General features: G+C 39.0%; 1 protein-coding gene across 3 annotated transcripts in view; it reads right to left on the bottom strand.

The window, feature by feature from the left end:
* Positions 1 to 3,519: 3,519 nt before the first annotated feature.
* CCDC80 (coiled-coil domain containing 80) overlaps positions 3,520 to 20,287 on the bottom strand; it is a 41,330-nt gene continuing 24,562 nt past the window's right edge. For all 3 annotated transcript variants that reach the window (XM_008982445.5, XM_078352376.1, XM_008982446.5), the window contains 3 exons: positions 7,992 to 8,095; positions 5,412 to 5,492; positions 3,520 to 4,021 (listed from right to left, as the gene is read on the bottom strand). In XM_008982445.5, coding sequence (XP_008980693.3) covers positions 3,675 to 4,021; positions 5,412 to 5,492; positions 7,992 to 8,095 — 532 coding nt within the window. In that variant the 3' untranslated portion in view covers positions 3,520 to 3,674. The remainder of the gene's footprint in view (positions 4,022 to 5,411; positions 5,493 to 7,991; positions 8,096 to 20,287) is intronic.

Raw genomic sequence — 20,287 nt, 5'->3', positions numbered from 1 at the left:
TGTAGTCCAGGCTACTTGGGAGACTGAAGTGGGAGGATTACTTGAGCCTGGAGGATTGCAGTGAGCCAAGATTGCACCACTGCACTCCAGCCTGGGTGACAGAGTGAGACCCTCTCAAAAGAAAAAAAAAAAAAGGAAAAGGAGGGAGAAAGAAAGTTTACTTTGATATGTCATATGATTAAAACAAATGTTCTTGGGTACATGTGCAGATCATGCAGGATTGTTGCATAGGTACATACATGGCAATGTGGTTTGCTGCCTCCATCCCCTCATCACCTATATCTGGCATTTTTCCCTCTGTTATCTCTCCCAAACCTCCCCACCTCACTGCTGTTCCTCCCCTGCCCCCCAACAGACCCCAGTGTGTGATGCTCCCCTCCCTGTGTGCACATATACCACAGAACATAAAGTACCATAAAAAAATAGAACACCCCGAGCAATCCAAAGACACAGTGCAATCCCTGTCAAAATAATGACATTCTTTACAGAAATAGAAAAGAAATCTTAAAAACAAAAATGCTCTTTTTTCAAAGACAAGGATTATACTCCTTTGCATTCCAGCTACACTAGGGTCCATTGTAACTTGGCAACTTTTGCCTTGAAAACAAAAAGAATCCCTGAATATAATCTCCTTCCTTATAATGTTTTAATAAGATGCCAGTATGGTAATAGGTCCATTAGCGGTAAGTACAGGCACGTCGTTATTTTATTATACTTCTCAGACACTGCAGTTTTTACAAATTGTAGGTTTGTGGCAACCCTGCATCAAGGAAGTCTGTTGATACCATTTTTGCCATAGCATGTATTCCATGTCTCTGGGTCACATTTTGGTAATTCTTGTAATATTTCATACCGATTCATTATTATATCTGTTATTAAAACCTGTAGTGAATGATCTTTGATGTTACTATTATAATTACTTCAGGGCACCACAAACCACAGATATAACATACTTCTTATAAACTTAACAAATGTTGTGTATGTTCTCATTGCTCCAGTCACAACCATTTTTCCATCTTTCTCCTCAGGCCTCCTTAGTCCCTCAGACACAGTATTGAAACTAGACCAATTAATAACCCTAAAATAACGTACAAGTATTCAAGTGAAAGGAAGACTTGCACATCTTTCACTTTAAATCAAAAGCTAAAAATGAATAAGCTTAGTGAGGAAGGTGTGTGGAAAGCTGAGACAGGATGAAAGCTAAATGTCTTATGCCAAACAACCAAATTGTAAATGCAAAGGAAAAGTTTTTGAAGGAAGTTACAAGTGCTACTTCAGTGAACACATGAATGGTAAGAAAGTAAAACAGCCTTATTGCTGATATGGAGAAACTTTGAGTCATCTGAATAGAAGATCAAACTAGCCACAAAATTCCCTCAAGCCAAAGCCTAATTCAGAGCAAAGCTCTAACTCTCTTCAATTCTATGAAGAGAGGTAAGGAAGCTTCAGAAAAAAAGTCTGAAGCTAGCAAAGTCTGGTTCATGAGTTTTAAGAAAAGAAGCCTTGTCCATCCATAAAAGTGCACAGTAAAGCAGCGAATGTTGATGTAGAAGCTGCATAAGTTATCCAGAAGATCTAGCTCAGATAATGAATGAAGGTGACTACACTAAACAGATTTTCAAAGGAGGTGAAACAGCCTTACATTGGAAACAGATGCCATCTCAGACTTACATACCAGAGAGGAGTAGTCAGTGCCTCACTTCAGAGCTTCAAAGGATAGACTTACTCTCTCTTGTTAAAGGTTAATGCAGCTGGTTAAGTTGAAATCAATGCTCATTTACCATTCCCCCAAACGTAGGACTTTTCAGAATTATGCTAAGTCTGCTCTGCCTTTGCTCTACAAATGGAACAGCAAAGCCTGAATGACAGCATGTCTATGGGCAGCCTGGTTTACTGGATATTTTAAGCCCCCCTTTTTGAGTCTTACTGCTCAGAAAAAAAGACTAAAAATACTGCTGTTCAGGGTAGGCACAGTGGCTCACACCTGTAATCCCAGCACCTTGGAAGGCCAAGGCAGGCACATCACCTGAGTTCAAGACCAGCCTGCCTAACATGGTGAAACCCCATCTCTATTAAAAATACAAAAATTAGCTGGTCGTAGTGGTGGGCACCTGTAATCCCAGCTACTCAGGAGGCTGAGGCAGGAGAATCGCTTGAACCCAGGAGGCGGGGGTTGCAGTGAGCCGAGATGGTGCCATTGTACTCCAGCCTGGGCGACAGAGCGAGACTCTGTCTCAAAAAAAAAAAAATATATATATATATATATATATATACATAACATGTGTATATATATATATATATATAGTATGTATATATGCTTAATATATATTTTGTATATAAAACATAAATTATATATATCATATAGAGGTTAATGCAGCTGGTGACTTTAAGTTGAAATCAATGCTCATTTACCATTCCCCTAAATCCTAGGACTTTTCAGAATTATGCTAAATCTACTCTGCCTGTGCTCTATAAATGGAACAACAAAGCCTGAATGAATTATATATATACATTATATAATATATATCATTTGTAATTTACATATGCATATATAATTATATATAATTTATGCATACAAAATTCTTTGCTGTCTTATTTTAAGAAATTGCCACAGTCACCCCAAACTTCAGTAACCACCACCCTGATCATTCAGTAGCCATCAACATGAAAGCAAAAAGATTATGATCATTAGCAGTTTTTAGCAATGGAGTGTTTTTAAAATAAATACATACCTTTTTTAGATGTAAAGCTATGGCACACTTAATATATTACAATAGAGTGTAAACATAACTTTCCTATGCACTGAGAAACCAAAAAGTTTATGTGACTCACTATCACGATAGCCACTCTGTTATGGTTGTCTGGAACTGATCCTGTGATATCTCCAAGGTGTGTCTGTGCTGTACAGTGGGTAAAGTATGAGGGGTCTAGATTTTTCATGCCAGAAATTCCACAGCAGCCTTCTAGAACTCTGGAAGTATGTCTGGCTGCAGTGCCAGATTCTGGTGAGGATTTCGTGGACCCTGATTTATATATGAAAAAACACTAAAGATAACAGAAACAGGGCAGAAAGTGGCTATAACAAAGCTGGCTTGGTACTTTCTTTGGTTTTTGTGGCCAATATCACTGGAGTCCTGTCGTATCAAGTTTCATAAAAGAAACTCACTCATACAAAGCAGAGCTATTAATTATTTTCAGACTGGCATTTCAAAAAGTGTTAATTTTAATGTGTTAAAAGTTATTTGTTCTTTGTTTTATCTTTTCAGATGTTTTCTGGAAAGATTTGTGGCATGATCTTTAATTTTAACAGTTTTCCCTTACCAATTAACACAAAAGTAAGGAAAAGAGGTATAAATACATATTTTATAGAATTTTATATACCAAATAAGCTCCTTTACATAAGAAAAGGAAAATAATACCCATTTTCAGTACCATCATTTAGCCCTAGGGCCCCTCCAGCTAGAAAAGCATTACTTTTAAATGTCTTTATGATTTAAGGTTTCAATAACAACTCATGAATAGGTGAAAGTTTGCTATTTATTTAATCTTAGAAAAACACTGGAAAAAAAAAAAGGCAGGGAATGTAGTATGCAGTGTGAAAGAATGGCGCTGGCCACTTGTGGTTTTAGCAGCTGCAGAGAAAACTGGCTGAGGCTAAGGTTACATACTTCTGTTCAGTAAGGGTATCCATGGTGATAACTCTCATGATGACGGTAGTCATCCTGGTAACCATCCTGGTATCCTTGGTGGTAACTATGGTAACCATAGCCTGCATACTCATCTTCTGGGCAGCGCATCCCCAGTGACTGCTGTATCGCCATTTCCTGTCTCCGAAGTTGCATCGAATCAATTAAATCGTACACAATCACCATGGACCACATTGGGGAAGGATACCAGGATTTGACATTTCCGTCTTTTCCAACTAGAAGCATGGAGAAGTACTCCGGGCTCACTTGAAAATAGTTACGAATGTCTTTCACCAGATGGGCTGGTACATCTTCTCGCTCAACAACAGAGCTCCCTAGAATAGCATTGGAATAGCTGTTAGTGGATTAAAGAGTCAAAGCCCATGAAAACACTAAAATGAGAAGAAATCACTGTGAGAATAGGGAGGACCCATGAGCCTGTTCTCTCTAGTTCAAAATCCAATTAAAGAAGTTTGCTGGGGCTTTTTCTACTAGAAATTATATGTTCTTGTTGTTCTGCAACATGATTAGTATCAAACTTTGGGGCACATAGTGTGTCTTTTGTAGGAATGTTACAAAATATACAACCAATTCCTTAATTTAATCCTGGCAAGATTAATTTTTCTTTAAAATTTGTCACTAACAAGGATTATAAAGTTTTAAATTCTAAATTTATTTCCAATTAGTTTAGTTACTTCTCTGTAACCAAAGCTTTCCTTTTGACACACCTTTATAATAAAAAGCTTATTTCATTGTCAAAAGTGAACATATCAATTGTGTTAAGATCTAGATGTATATTTAAACTATTGTGGATAGTGAAAAGAATAAAGGGGAAAAGAGAAGGAGCTGATACTGTCACATCTGCTGTGTCTGGCACTGTGCCAAGTATTTTACACATTATTTTATTTAAAAAGCTTGGTCTTGGAAGAGGAGACTGTATTTGCTTTCTGAAACCTTCAGTCCACAGTCATTTTCTTTTCTTTTTCTTTTCTCTTTATTTTTTTTATTTTTGAGATGGATTCTTGTTCTGTCGCCCAGGATGGAGAGCTACAGTGGTGTGATCTTGGCTCACCAGAACCTCTCCCTCCCAGGTACAAGTGATTCTCCTGCCTCAGGCTCCCTAGTAGCTGGGATTACAGGCCCATGCCAGCACACCTGGCTAATTTTTGTATTTTTAACAGAGGCGGGCTTTCACCATGTTGGCCAGGCTGGTCTCGAACTCCTGACCTCAAGTGTTCCACCTGCCTTAGCCTCCCAAAGTGCTGGAATTACAGGCATGGGCCACCACACCCAGCCTAATAGTCATTTTCTTTCAGCTTCTCTGAGCCTTTAAGTGCATGCCCTTATCTGTTGAAAGAGAATCAATGAGCTATGACCTATGTGCCTCATAAAACTATTGTGAGAATTAAATGATATAATATAGAAGAAAATGCTTTGTAAACTATATGGACCTCAAAAATCATTATGTTAGTTAAGAAAAATGGATATCTTTACTGTTACTTTGAATGGTTTTATATTAAAAAATAATATTAGTTCTTGTACTCCACACCCCTTCCCCTACGTATCCCCATGCACACACATGCACACATGCACACATGCATGAGGTGGGAGGAAGATTCAATGAACTTTGTTCACTTAGAGGTACGCCCCTGCTGGCATTTAACATAATGTAATTTAACTGAACTTAACACTAGTTCATACTGTTTCAAGAAAACAACACATTACCATTAATTGGGAACAGTTCTAACACTCCCCCAACTTCCTCTCCAATGCCTAAAAGCTTCAGAATGGTTATGTGGCGCAGACCTGAGAGAAAAAAGAAAACCGTAGAATTAGAGGAAAGGATTAGAAGTCATCTTTTACTTCAAAGCCCTGATATCTGACAATTAAAAATCTCTTAAATTTAAAAAGAATACAGAGCATAGCCTGATTGAGAAGAATAATCTATTTTAAATTTTTACCATAAGGAAGTAAATACTTTTTAAAACCTTGAAGAAGACCAACTATGATTCTCATTCTACTAAATTACAAAAAAAAAAAAATGAAGCCATTGGAACATTAAAATATCTGAGCTGATCTAGTGTTCTGAATTTATAACAGCTTTTATAGATCACTTTCAGAGAGAAGACTACAGATTTGACCAATGGTGATGGTTAAAGAAATTGTTTGCTTCCTCACACAAAACTGTTGGCTTAAAGGATAGGTTTTTAATCACTAAATTAGAGGACTCAAAGAAAAAACATGTAGGCAAGCACAGCTTGCTTTCCTGTCCTCTGCTAAAGTTTCAGGACAGGAGGGAAGGTCATGCCTTGGTAGCTTGTTGGAATTCTTTTGAAGACGAAGTGCACATGAGGAGATTCCAGAAAAAGAAAATAGGAAGACAAAGGGACTGTCAAGCCATCATATGAAGCTTTTATAGTTTCAAATAAAATCCCAGCCTAGTCAGGGTAATAACCTGGAACTAATTATAAGGTAGTTGGTGCTGTTTATTGTCCAGGAGAGAAAATTGAACACTGCCATGGGAGGGCTCTTCTAAGGAGAAGCTAAAATCCAGGCAAAATGTTACTCAAAAAAAATTTTTTTTCACCTTTACTTTTTTACCAGAGAAGTGAAATATTCTGTTCTACATATCAGTTAGTCACGTTTTCAGAAGGGAAGATCATGAATTTAATTATTCATTGATTAATATATATGAATATGACTTGTTCACATTGCTTTCACCAATGTGACATAGGCTCTGTGTGCAGAGATTTAAAAATAAAGTACCACCAAATGGCTGCTGCAAAAGCATCTTTGGAAAATTAACAACCTTGGTTTTATTTATATTTTTCTTGTAAAGGTTCTTAACTGCTGTAAGAACTTCTACCTTAACTGGCAACATTGGTGCCTGTAAATAATTTAAAGTGTGCTTAAGAATACTGGCACAATCAAATCTGTATGTTAATATAAAGTCTTAAATTATTAACCTTGATAATAGGAGTATAAACAAAAAATTCTGAATTTTCTATTGTTTTTACCATTATGAGCTTGGTTTTGGCCTTCCTTGAGTTGTTTCATATCTTAAAATTAAATTGTACTTATAATTTACACATACTGGATCATCACAAGGACCTTGACTGTGTTAATGCTTTTCAAAACTTACACTTCTCCCCCTTTTAAAAAAAAATCAAGTGTATTTTCTAACTAAGAGATAATTCTTCCTCCCAGTAGAGCATCAAAATAATGATGATTCATGTGTTCCATGGAGAATTTTTTAATCTGTTGTCCTTAGCTACTTCCCCCTGCCCCTGCCCAGTGAATCTCTCAAAATTCTCCTTCTGCAGAGGCATATCTCTCATGAGATTTCACTTATGACTTCTACTTTTGAACTTGTAGTCATCTCTTGATTCATCAATTAACTTAGTAGTAAGTTCTATTAATTATTCATTTTACTACTGCCTAAATATCCAGATCCAAAATGATATTAGCTCTTTTAGGACACTAGAATAAAAATGTTTGGTAAATAAAGCATCTATTAGTTTTCAAAATACTGAGCGATTCACTACAAGGAAAAAAATAAACTATGTTTTCCTTTGGCCTGCTTGTCTTAAAAATAAGGTCGTATTTAAGAGATCTTGCTACTTTCTTAGTGCTCAGCTATAGATAAAAATCCTTTTAAGGTTTTTAAAAATATACTTTAAGTTCTGGGGTACATGTGCAAAATGTACAAGTTTGTTACATAGGTATACACATGCCATGGTGGTTTGCTGCATCCATCACCCTGTCGTCTACATTAGGTATTTCTCCTAATGATAAAAAAAAAAATTCTTTCACTAGGTCTTCTGAGTTTTGAAGATAAAAATCCTTTTTAAGAGAAGGTCAATATAGTCTGCTTCAATTAATATATTAATTCCCAGAGCCATTCCTATTTTAAAAAGATACTTAGTCTATGGAGTATCCAATGATGGTATGTAAGCAGATATTCAAGTATTACCTAAGTGAATGATAATACCTACATGAGACAAAACAAAAAAAAACATAAGAAATAATACAGGTCATTAAAAGTAAATCGGCAGATATTCTCAAACACATGAAAGAAGAAGAACTGAAGAAGAGAGAATATTGAAGGAAATAAAAAAAAGTCCACAGTCGACTAAAGCTCCAGTCTGAAAGCAACGTTATACTCAACATAATAGAGTATGTGTCTGGAAACCTACAGTCTGAACTGGGAATCATTTTGATGATCTAAGGTTCTCTGTTCCATGTTAGAATTGACTGGGAGGAGAGTGGTATGGGAAAGCAGTAATGAGGTGGCTTCCCACTCACCAAAATTGCATGCCTGACCACTGAGGGCAGAAAGTTGCTGTGAATAGGCCCAGTCTTCATCATTAGGAGCAGAAATCACCAGCAACCGCCTCCTCCACCGGAACCTGGAAAAAAGGCAGAAGGACACCATTACTGCTTACTAATTTAAACAATAGAAACCAGTGTAGGAAACCAGAGTGATCTGGGCTATCAGTTTTTTTTTTCTGTGCTCAGAAAAACAAAACACTGACTCTTAGAATTGTCCCATAGCTTCTCAAAGCCATGAAACTGCATTACCACACTCCTGTTTTTCCATTGTCACTTCAGTCTTTCTGCTTTGCCATTTGCATGACGTGGCAAGCATGAGTCTGTGGTCACCATGACTAATGAGGTCACTTGGGGAGAGACAAAGCTCTCAGATGCAATGAAGACGGGCCAAAATTGTACATTTAACTGTAGCAACAGAAATGAGAAACTCAGAAGATAACTGAAAAGAACTGGTCTTAGAAGAGTTCCTGGTAGAGTTTGGAGGGGGTTAAGAAATGAATATATGGATAGGAAATAGAGTAGAAAAATAAAACTGAATTTTAAGTAGATTACAGTGATAGAAAAAAGAAAAATGGGAAAGTGATTTAAAGGTTCAAAGAGGATTCCTGGAAAAACAAAACCCTATGTACCCTCCTCCGTCACCTCAGGTTCTTCCAGAGGCAAATGCAATTCTAAAATGTACCCTATTATTAATAAGAGCCAGTGCTAACAAAGTACTTCTATGAAGTGGAATGATATTAAACCCAGAAACCATAGGATTTTAGAATATATAGTAAACTCGGTTTCTGCTTTTACAGTTCCAACACAGTAGAGTAGTAGAAAAAGCTTTTGAATTTTGAGGGGTGTTGACCATGTCACTCAATTCACCAAAGTGTCAGTTTTTCCTTACTTCTAAAATAAAAAATAGCAGTATGTTATTCACAGGCAAGAATTAAACTCTAAACCTATCAATGCAAGTTATCCACATGATGACCTGGATATAGAATATCATGTCTTAACCTGCAGGCTTCTAGATGTAGAACTTTATCTATTAACAGACACTGATATTATCTATCACAGCACTGTGAAATAACCTATTCAGTCCTTAGCTTTCTGTATCATTTTATAGCTGACTTTCAACAATGCAATATGGTTCTTCATTAGAGGTTAGTGAGGCTGCAGGTTATTTTCCCCATTATGCAGATAGCAAAACCAGACTTAGAGAAGTGAATGATTTGCCCAACTAGTAAATCTAAGAGACATTACCAAAATACAGATTCTCTGACTCATGGTCAGGTGGTCTCCCTGATCTCCCACCCTCAGAGACACTGATACTTTGGCTGGTGCTATCAGTGTCTGCAAGAGGGTATAAAAGAGAGAGGGGATGCATCTCAGGGGTGACTGTTTACAGTTGTCTCAACTTCCATCTTCACTGGAGTTTCGCTTTTTGCCTTCAGTGCAGGTGACCACAGGTTGTTAGTACATTCAGAGCTGACAGCCAGTTAATTTTATTCATGGCGTTGCTCCCTGGGCCCCTTCTAGCATCAGGAGTGAACATGAGAGTTTTCAACTGCAAAGAAAATGGCATCTTGAGGGAATAGTGGTTTGGGTGAATGAGAGAAAATGATAGTTTGATGAAATATAACCTCTGAATGGACGCCTGTTGCAAGTCTCGCCAAGTATTGCTTGCTGTGACATTACATTCACTTCCTCTGCTTGTTGTTTTTTAAAGGGAAAGAAAAACTAAAATCTCTACTGAGGATAGGGAGAGGAATGTGTTTGGCACAGAGGGGAAGAGAGGAGTCTCTGAGACTGTCCAGGGCTTCTTAGGAAAGGGAACAGTGACTACTGTCAGATCACAAACATGACAGTTTCTGGTACTTCTGCTTCCTTAGGAGGCATGCCAGACCAGCACTGGCCCCCTATCCAGCATGCAAACCAGACCAGCCTTCCTGGCCTCACACTGAGCTGTAGGGTGTCCTGGAAGGAGCTATTTTAGGTGAGGTCTTTTTGGTTTGTTTACCTATGTGCACCACTGAGTGCAGTCCTGATTGGAGAGGGATGGGATCTCAGACTCTCTGTCCCAGACACAACTAAGAGAAGGTCATTTCCCCTAAGTAATGATTCATCTTCCCACAGACCTTCACATTAAGTTGCAATGTCCCAGCTCGTGACGCTGAAGGAAATAACTTCCAAAAGATATAACAAGAGTTGTGAAACTGACCCAGACCCTTGTTTTAGACAAATTGTTTTTCTGTCACTTTAACCTCCCACTAAATAAAAACTTTACAAGCTATGAATGTGTTTGCTTCTCTTAACTGGCATGCCCAAATTAGTATGCATTTGCCCACTCTTGGGGCTTCTGTCTCAGGGAGAGGTGATTATACCCTGAACCAAATGAGCGCTGCTAGAAGACTAGACTGGCTTCAGGGTCTGGTCAGCTGAAACTAGCCTGTGTAATCCCACCAACCACTCAGCACACTTGAAGGAAAATTCCCATTTGGATACCGGTTTAATCACAGAGCTGTACTTTTTCTTTTTTATTTCTCTTTGCCTGGGTTTCAACTCTGGAGTATTTACTAAATCTCTTTCTGTTAACTCTTCCTTTATGGAAAAGTTCTCTGTAGGCCCAGAATAACTGACCCTAGGGACGACTAATAAGTAGCTTTTATTGAGTACTTGTTTTGTACTAGGTCCTGGGTCATCATTATTTTTAGTATTGAATGTACCCTTCACAATAGTCTTAAATAAAAGTACGCTTATTATTTTCATTTTACAAATGAGAAAACTGAAGCCCAGAGTGGTTAAGTAATTAGCTCAGGGTCACACAGTTAGTAAATGGAGTAACCTAGAATCAAATTCATTTTGTCTCACTCATGCCTTTAAGTACTACACTATTCCACTTTAATCCTTCAAATCAACTGTAATTATCAGCAGAATGATCTTATGAGTGGTGACCACAAGTCAGGCACAGCCATGGGACATCCAAATTGTAATTATATGTATCTCTGAATATCCGTAAAAGATATATATTCCTGTAATGGTAATTAATAATATAAGAGCCCATAAAACTCTTACATTAGATGGGAAATGCATTTACATATCTTAGGACCCTGTCTAGTTCAAAAGACTTTAGATGTATATTTGTACATTTCTTAAGACTCAAAGAAATATAAAAGTTAAGTAATCAACCCACAGGAGTATTACAAGAGTTTGTGAGTGAAAAAAAATTGAGATAATAACAGCTTTCCCTTTCAAATTTGAAACCCATAACATAGTGTTTATAAAAAGACACTCTACCTAGGGATGGTGAGAAGAATCTCTGAGGATGTCTGTGACTGCCAGACTAACGACTGGCTCAAATCTCTGGTTTTAAGTAACATCCATGAACTGGATGATAACTGTCTTCTTTATAGGGTGAGCAACCTGAGTTTACTGGGATAGATCACTAGCCCTGGAAGATACAGAATTAAGAAGAAAAAGTTTCCAAAGACTCAAAATCATAGTAATATAGTAATAGTAATTATATGTATATATATATATATATATATATATATATGTTTGTATATAGGCATATATATATATATACACACACACATATATGTATAATTTATATTATTGTGAAGCTTAAGAGAATTTGGCCTAATAAAATGACAACTTGAAACTCCAAATTAGAACGTGTAATTAAGTCATCAGTTTAGATGTGTGGCTAAGTTGAAATCTTACTAAATGTATGCAGTTTTTGGAACATCTAAGAAAACATTAGATTGACTGTATTTATAAGATTAACTTATTAAACTTACAGATATTTAAGTACTCAAAGATTTTGCTTAATTTCAAATAATTGAAAAAATGTATTAAATGTATAATGCCTTTATGAAATGATGAAGTTGATCAATTACTGGGTTTGTAAGCAAGATCAAACATTATTCAAGACCTTCTTAAAAGTGATGGCAAAAATTTGCTAGTTTATAAATAGAAAAATAAAATTTAGAAGCCTAATTCAAAAGTTTGGGAACTGAAGTCTTGAATTTATAACTTAGAATATATTTACCACTGTTAAAATAAAAAATAAACTCCTAAAGAAGTTCTAGCTTGAAAAGAAAAAAGAAAAGCATCTAAAGAATTTAACGGGGGGAGGACTCAAGATGGTGCTGTGAGAACAACCCAGGATTGGAGCTCTCGTTGAATCTGCAAACGGTGAGTCTGAGCTGCATTTCCAGACTGATCTTTGTTGCCCACAGAACGGGGAAACTCCCAAGTATAAAAAAGACACAGGACGCCAGGCAGTAGGTCTGCCTGGCGAAGCCGGCAGCCGGGGCAGCGGCGGCCGGCCCTACCCAGCAATCCCCACAGGGCGCGCTTGTCCGGGTGCCCTGTTGAACCGGCAACCTGACACTTGAGAGGGCTGGACTTGAGACTGAACGAGACTTGGACAGTAGGTCAGCCCAGGGGATTGCAGGGACAGATCGTTTGGGATACCCAGTGGGACGAACAAAACCGCGATTTCAAACTATCCCAAGCAGACGGTCCGAGACGCTCTGTAGGGGAGGGGCGTCCACCACTACCGAGGCAACCCGCCCCAACTGAGATACACGCCCACTGCTGACGCAGCCAGCCTTTGCCGAGGCAACCTGTCCCTACTGAGATACACGCCCACTGCTGACGCAGCCTGCCGTTGCTGAGGCAACACGCTACAATGAAGAGACTCCGCCGCAGGGCATGGTGGAGACCACAGCAGAGCCTGCAGGAACAGGGCGAATCACACAACAGCAGGGCGGAGCCTCAGCAGCCAAACAGTGGCTAGTCTGCCTTCTAGCTGGGCAGGACACATAATCAGACATCGAAAAATAAAGCCCGAACCCCCCCAACATAGAGCATTTGAGAAAAAAAGGGTTTTTTTTTTTAATGAGCTCTGTTGCAGCAGAATCAAACATAGCAGCCTAACAGCCCTGAATGAACAACAGAGCTCACAGCTCAGCAATTGAGCTCCAAAAAAGTACACAGACTGTCTCCTCAAACAGCTCCCTGACCCCTCTATATCCAAAAGACTGACATTTGGCAGGCATCATCCTGGGACAAAGATAGCAGAAAAAGAAACGGGTAGCATCCCTCACTGTGCCACAGATGCTAGAGGTGCACCCCAGACAAGCAGGGCGTGGAGTGGACCTCAGCAGTCATACATCGAAGGGGCTAGGCTGGTAGAAGGAAAACCAAGTAACAGAAATACTTCATCATCAACAATCTGGGTGTCCACCACTCAGACCCAATCGAAAAGTCAGCAACTACGCAGATGACAAGTGGATAAACCCACAAAGATGGGAAGAAACCAGCGAAAAAAGGAAAACATCCGAAACCAGAACACCTCACCTCCTAGAAAGGACCAAAACTCCTCACCAGCAAGGGAACAAAGCTGGACGGAGAATGACTGTGACGAAATGACGGAATTAGACTTCAGAAGGTGGATAATGAGAAACTTTTGTGAGCTAAAAGAACATGTATTAAATCAATGCAAAGAAACTAAGGAACTTAAAAAAAGATATGAGGAAATGATAACAAGAATGGATAACTCAGAGAGGAATATGAATGAATTAAAGGAGCTGAAAAACACAATACGAGAACTTCGCGAAGCATGCACAAGTTTCAATAGCCGAATTGACCAAGCAGAAGAAAGAATATCTGAAGTCGAAGACCAACTCAATGAAATAAAAGGAGAAACCAAGATTAGAGAAAAAAGCACAAAAAGGAATGAACAAAGTTTCCAAGAAATGTGGGACTATGTGAAAAGACCTAATTTACGTTTGATAGGTGTACCAGAAGGGGACAAAGAGAATGAATCCAAGCTGGAAAATACTCTTCAGGACATCATCCAGGAAAACTTCCCCCACCTAGCAAGACAGGCCAACACTCAAATGCAGGAAATACAGAGAACACCACAAAGATATTCTGCAAGAAGAGCAACCCCAAGCATAATCGTCAGATTCAACACGGTTGAAATAAAGGAGAAAATACTAAGGGCAGCCAGAGAGAAAGGTCGAGTTACCCACAAAGGGAAGCCCATCAGACTCACAGCAGATCTCTCGGCAGAAACACTACAAGCCAGAAGCGAGTGGGGGCCAATATTCAACATTCTTAAAGAAAAGAACTTTCAACCCAGAATTTCATATTCAGCCAAACTGAGCTTCAGAAGTGAAGGAAAAATAAAATCCTTTGTGAACAAGCAAGTACTCAGAGATTTTGTCACCACCAGGCCTGCTTTACAAAAGCTCCTAAAAGAGGCACTACACATAGAAAGGAACAACCAGTACCAGCCATTCCAAAATCACACTAAAAGTTAAAGAGCATCAACATAATGAAGAATCTACAACAACTAACAGGCAAAACAGCCACTTAGCATCAAAATGGCAGTATCAAATTGACACATAACAATATTAACCCTAAATGTAAATGGACTAAATGCACCAATCAAAAGACACAGACTGGCAAATTGGATAAAAATCCAAAACCCATCAGTGTGCTGTATCCAGGAAACCCATCTCACATGCAAGGATACACAAAGGCTCAAAATAAAGGGATGGAGGAAGATTTACCATGCAAATGGAGAGCAAAAAAAAGCAGGAGTTGCAATACTCATCTCTGATAAAATAGACTTTAAAGCAACAAAGATCAAAAGAGACAAAGAAGGCCATTACATAATGGTAAAAGGATCGATAAAACAAGAAGAGCTAACGATCCTAAACATATATGGACCCAACGCAGGAGCACCCAGATACATAAGGCAAGTTCTTAATGACTTACAAAGAGACTTAGACTCCCACACAATAATAGTGGGAGACTTTAACACTCCACTGTCAATATTAGACAGATCAACCAGACAGAAAATCAACAAGGATATCCAGGGCTTGAACTCAGACCTGGAGCAAGCAAACCTGATAGACATTTACAGAACTCTCCACCCCAAATCCACAGAATACACATTCTTCTCAGCACCACATCACACCTACTCTAAAATTGACCACATAATTGGAAGTAAAGCACTGCTCAACAAATGCAAAACAACTGAAATCATAACAAACAGCCTCTCAGACCATAGTGCAATCAAGTTAGAACTCAGAATACAGAAATCAACCCAAAACCGCACAGCTTCATGGAAACTGAACAACTGGCTCTTGAATGTTGACTGGGTAAACAACGAAATGAAGGCAGAAATAAAGAAATTCTTCGAAACCAATGAGAACGAAGACACAACATGCCAGAACCTCTGGGACACATTTAAAGCAGTCTCTAGATGAAAGTATTTAGCAATAAGTGCCCATATGAGGAGAATGGAGAGATCCAAAATTGACACCCTATCGTCAAAATTGAAAGAGCTAGAGGAGCAAGATCAAAAAAACTCAAAACCCAGCAGAAGACAAGAAATAACTAAGATCAGAGCTGAACTGAAGGAGATTGAGATACGAAAAACCCTTCAAAAAATCAATAAATCCAAGAGCTGGTTTTTTGAAAAGATCAACAAAATAGACAGACCACTAGCCAGACTGATTAAAAATAAAAGAGAGAACAACCAGATAGATGCAATAAAAAATGATAAAGGGGAAATCACCACAGATTCCACAGAAATTCAAACCATCATCAGAGCATATTACAAACAACTCTATGCGCATAAACTAGTAAACCTGGAAGAAATGGATAAATTCCTGGACTCCTGTGTCCTCCCAAGCCTAAACCAGGAGGAAGCTGAAACTATGAATAGACCAATAACAAGGGCAGAAGTCGAGTCAGCAATTAAGAGCCTACCACACAAAAAAAGCCCAGGTCCAGATGGGTTCACAGCCGAATTCTACCAGACACACAAAGAGGAGCTGGTACCATTCCTTCTAAAACTATTTCAAACAATCCAAAAAGAGGGAATACTTCCCAAATCATTTTACGAGACCAACATCATCCTGATACCAAAACCCGGCAGAGACCCAACAAGAAAAGAAAACTTCAGGCCAATATCCATGATGAACATAGATGCAAAAATCTTCAATAAAATATTGGCAAGCCGAATGCAACAGCAAATCAAAAAACTTATTCACCATGATCAAGTAGGATTGATCCCGGGGATGCAAGGCTGGTTCAACATACGCAAGTCTATCAACGTAATTCACCACATAAACAGAACCAAAAACAAAAACCACATGATTATCTCAATTAATGCAGAGAAGGCATTTGACAAAATTCAACAGCCCTTTATGCTAAAAACCCTCAATAAACTCGGTATCGATGGAACGTATCTCAAAGTAATAAAAGCTATTTATGACAAACCAACAGCCAATATCATACTGAATGGGCAAAAACTGGAAGCATTCCCTTTGAAATCTGGCACTAGACAAGGATGCCCTCTTTCACCACTCCTATTCAATATAGTTCTGGAAGTTCTAGCCAGAGCAATCAGGCAAGAAAAAGAAATAAAGGGTATTCAAATAGGAAAGGTGGAGGCCAAATTGTCTCTATTTGCAGACGACATGATAGTATACCTAGAAGACCCCATTGCCTCAGCCCAAAAACTCCTGAAACTGATAAGCAACTTCAGCAAAGTCTCAGGATATAAAATCAATGTGCAAAAATCACAAGCATTCGTCTACACCAATAACAGACTTAAAGAAAGCCAAATCAAGAACGAACTGCCATTCGCAATTGCTACAAAAAGAATAAAATACCTTGGAATACAACTCACAAGGAACGTAAGGGACCTCTTCAGGGAAAACTACAAACCACTGCTCAACGAAATCAGAGAGGACACAAACAGATGGAGAAACATTCCATGTTCATGGTTAGGAAGAATTAATATCGTGAAAATGGCTATACTGCCCAAAGTAATTTACAGAATCAACGCTATCCCCATCAAGCTACCATTGACTTTCTTCACAGAACTGGAAAAAACCACCATGAACTTCATATGGAACCAAAAGAGAGCCCACATAGCCAAGTCAATTCTAAGCAAAAAGAACACAGTGGGGGGCATCACACTACCGGATTTCAAACTATACTACAAGGCTACAGTAATCAAAACAGCATGGTACTGGTACCAAAACAGAGATATAGACCAATGGAACAAAACAGAGGCACCGGAGGTAACACAACATATCTACAACTATACAATCTTTGATAAACCTGACAAAAACAAGCAAGGGGGAAAGGATTCCCTGTTTAACAAATGGTGTTGGGAAAACTGGCTAGCCATGTGCAGAAAGCAGAAACTGGACCCCTTCCTGACACCTTACACTAAAATTAACTCCAGATGGATTAAAGACTTAAACATAAGACCTGGCACCATAAAAACCCTAGAAGGAAATCTAGGCAAAACTATCCAGGACATAGGAGTAGGCAAGGACTTTATGAACAAAACACCAAAAGCATTGGCAACAAAAGCCAAAATAGACAAATGGGACCTAATCAAACTCCACAGCTTCTGCACAGCAAAAGAAACAGTCACTAGAGTGAATCGGCAACCAACAGAATGGGAAAAAATTTTTGCAGTTTACCCATCTGACAAAGGGCTGATATCCAGAATTTACAAAGAACTCAAATGGATTTACAGGAAAAAAAACAAACAAGCCCATTCAAAAGTGGGCAAAGGCTATGAACAGACACTTTACGAAAGAAGACATATATGAGGCCAACAATCATATGAAAAAATGCTCATCGTCACTGGTCATCAGAGAGATGCAAATCAAAACCACATTGAGATACCATCTCACGCCAGTTAGAATGGCGATCATTAAAAAATCTGGAGACAACAGATGCTGGAGAGGATGTGGAGAAAGAGGAACACTTTTACACTGTTGGTGGGAGTGTAAATTAGTTCAACCATTGTGGAAGACAGTGTGGCGATTCCTCAAGGCCTTAGAAATAGACATTCCATTTGACCCAGCAATCCCATTACTGGGTATATATCCAAAAGACTATAAATCGTTCTACTATAAGGACACATGTACACGAATGTTCATTGCAGCACTGTTTACAATAGCAAAGACCTGGAATCAACCCAAATGCCCATTGATAATAGACTGGATTGGAAAAATGTGGCACATATACACCATGGAATATTATGCAGCAATCAGAAATGATGAGTTCGTGTCGTTTGTAGGGACATGGATGAATCTGGAGAACGTCATCCTCAGCAAACTGACACAAGAACAGAAAATGAAACACCGCATATTCTCACTCATAGGTGGGTGATGAAAAATGAGAACACATGGACACAGAAAGGGGAGTACTAAACACTAGGGTCTATTGGGGGGAAAAGGGGAGGGCCAGTGGGAGGGGAGGTGGGGAGGGATAGCCTGGGGAGAAGTGCCAAATGTGGGTGAAGGGGAGAAGGAAAGAAAAGCACACTGCCATGTGTGTTCCTACGCAACTGTCTTACATGCTCTGCTCATGTACCCCAAAACCTAAAATCCAATAAAAAATTAAAAAAAAAAAAAAAAGAAAGAATTTAACAAAAGCTCTTAGTGTAAATCATTTGTTTCTTTCTTTCTTTTCCTTTTTTTTTTTTTTATTTTGAGACAGAGTCTCACTCTGTCACCAGGCTGGAGTGCAGTGGCGTGATCTCAGCTCACTGCAACCTCCACCTTCCAGGTTCAAGTGATTCTCCTGCCTCAGCCTCCCAAGTAGCTAGGAGTACAGGTGTGTGCCACCACATCCAGCTAAGTTTTGTATTTTTAATAGAGGTGGGATTTCACCATGTTGGCCAGGATGGCCTCCATCTCTTGACCTCATGATCTGCCCACCTCGGCCTTCTAAAGTGCTGGGATTACAGGTGTCAGCAACTGCACGCAGCTATCATAACTCTTTTCAATTACTGTCATCTAGAGTGATGATGAGAAGTTGGTGTTTTAGTGCCCCCCAAGATAAGCCATTGTTCAGTGAAGCTCAGAGCCCTTTCTCAGTGGAGGGTGGTCCCAAGGCTGAATTGAGTTTTAAGTCCTTATGGAAGTGTGTGCCTTCTATTTCCATTTCGGATACTTGTACTGCATTGAGAATTTGGATGGAGGAAGAGCCCCAGGTTCCTTTCAGATCCAAAATTCTGTGGTTTTAAGAGAACCTTCCTTTGCTTCAAATGCTAGTCCTTTAGGTTCAGAACTAATAATAATTCACATTATATTTTCAAAAGGAGCATGAAGGTGAAGTGCTTGGCACAGAGATTAGCACACAAAAAGTGATGACAGGTGTAATGGCAATGTTAAATGGAGACGGATGAAGAGAGCTCCTGGCATCGTTATTTTTATTTTATGGGCGAGAGATTTTTCAGGCAGGTTAATTGAAAAGAATAGGGTCAACATAGCTAGTAACTTGCAGACTTAAAAGTTGGACTAATGGTAAATTCCACACTCTTTATATATCATGATATTACATCTTAAAAGACCCAAGCCTCATGAATCTGTAGAAATTCACATTACCGACTTAGTAATCATATCTCTCTTAATGTTGTGACTCACATATAGAGAATGTGCTTTTAGAAACGTGAGTAAAGATTCTGCTTGGAGGCTCAGGCACTAAATGTGCATTATGTGCTTGCTAGGTTTCTGGAGTCCCTAACCACACAGTAGAGTTCGAATGGTGTTTACACTGAGACCTCTGTGAGTTTGTTGTGTGTGGATTTCTGTAGCTTTACGCTTCCTAGGGCCTGAGAGTCTCTGCAGAAGGTTCATCCTACATTGCGGGAGGGGAGGAGAAGGGAGAAGAATGGATTTATCAGAGGTATTTAAACCAAAGCAACTCCATCTTAAATAGGAGCTGGGTAAAATTAGGCTAAAATCTACTGGGTTGCATTCCCAGACGGTTAAGGCATTCTAAGTTACAGGATGAGACAGGAGGTCAGCACAAAATACAGGTCATAGAGACCATGCAGATAAAACAGCTCACAATAAAGGGGCCAGCCAAAAACCACCTAAATAAAAATGGCGATGAGAGTGATTTCTGGTCATCCTCACTGCTACACTCCCACCAGCACCATGGCAGTTTACAAATGCCATGGCAACATCAGGAAGTCACCGTATATGGTCTATAAAGGAGAGCCATGTGTAATCCGCCCCTCGTTTAGCGTCTCGTCAAAAAATAACCATAAAAATGGGCAACAAGCAGCCCTCGGCGCTGCTCTGTCTATGGAGTAGCTATTCTTTTATTCCTTTACTTTCTTAATAAACTTGCTTTCACTTTGCACTGTGGATTTGCCCTGAATTATTTCTTGTGCAAGATCCAAGAACCCTCTATTGGGGTCTGGACTGGGACCCCTGTCCTGT

The sequence above is a fragment of the Callithrix jacchus genome, chromosome 15 (genome assembly GCF_049354715.1).
Source record: "Callithrix jacchus isolate 240 chromosome 15, calJac240_pri, whole genome shotgun sequence".
NCBI lineage: Eukaryota > Metazoa > Chordata > Mammalia > Primates > Cebidae > Callithrix > Callithrix jacchus.
The sequence above is the reverse complement of the archived record's forward strand: the minus strand, read 5'-3'. Positions and strand labels throughout refer to the sequence as shown.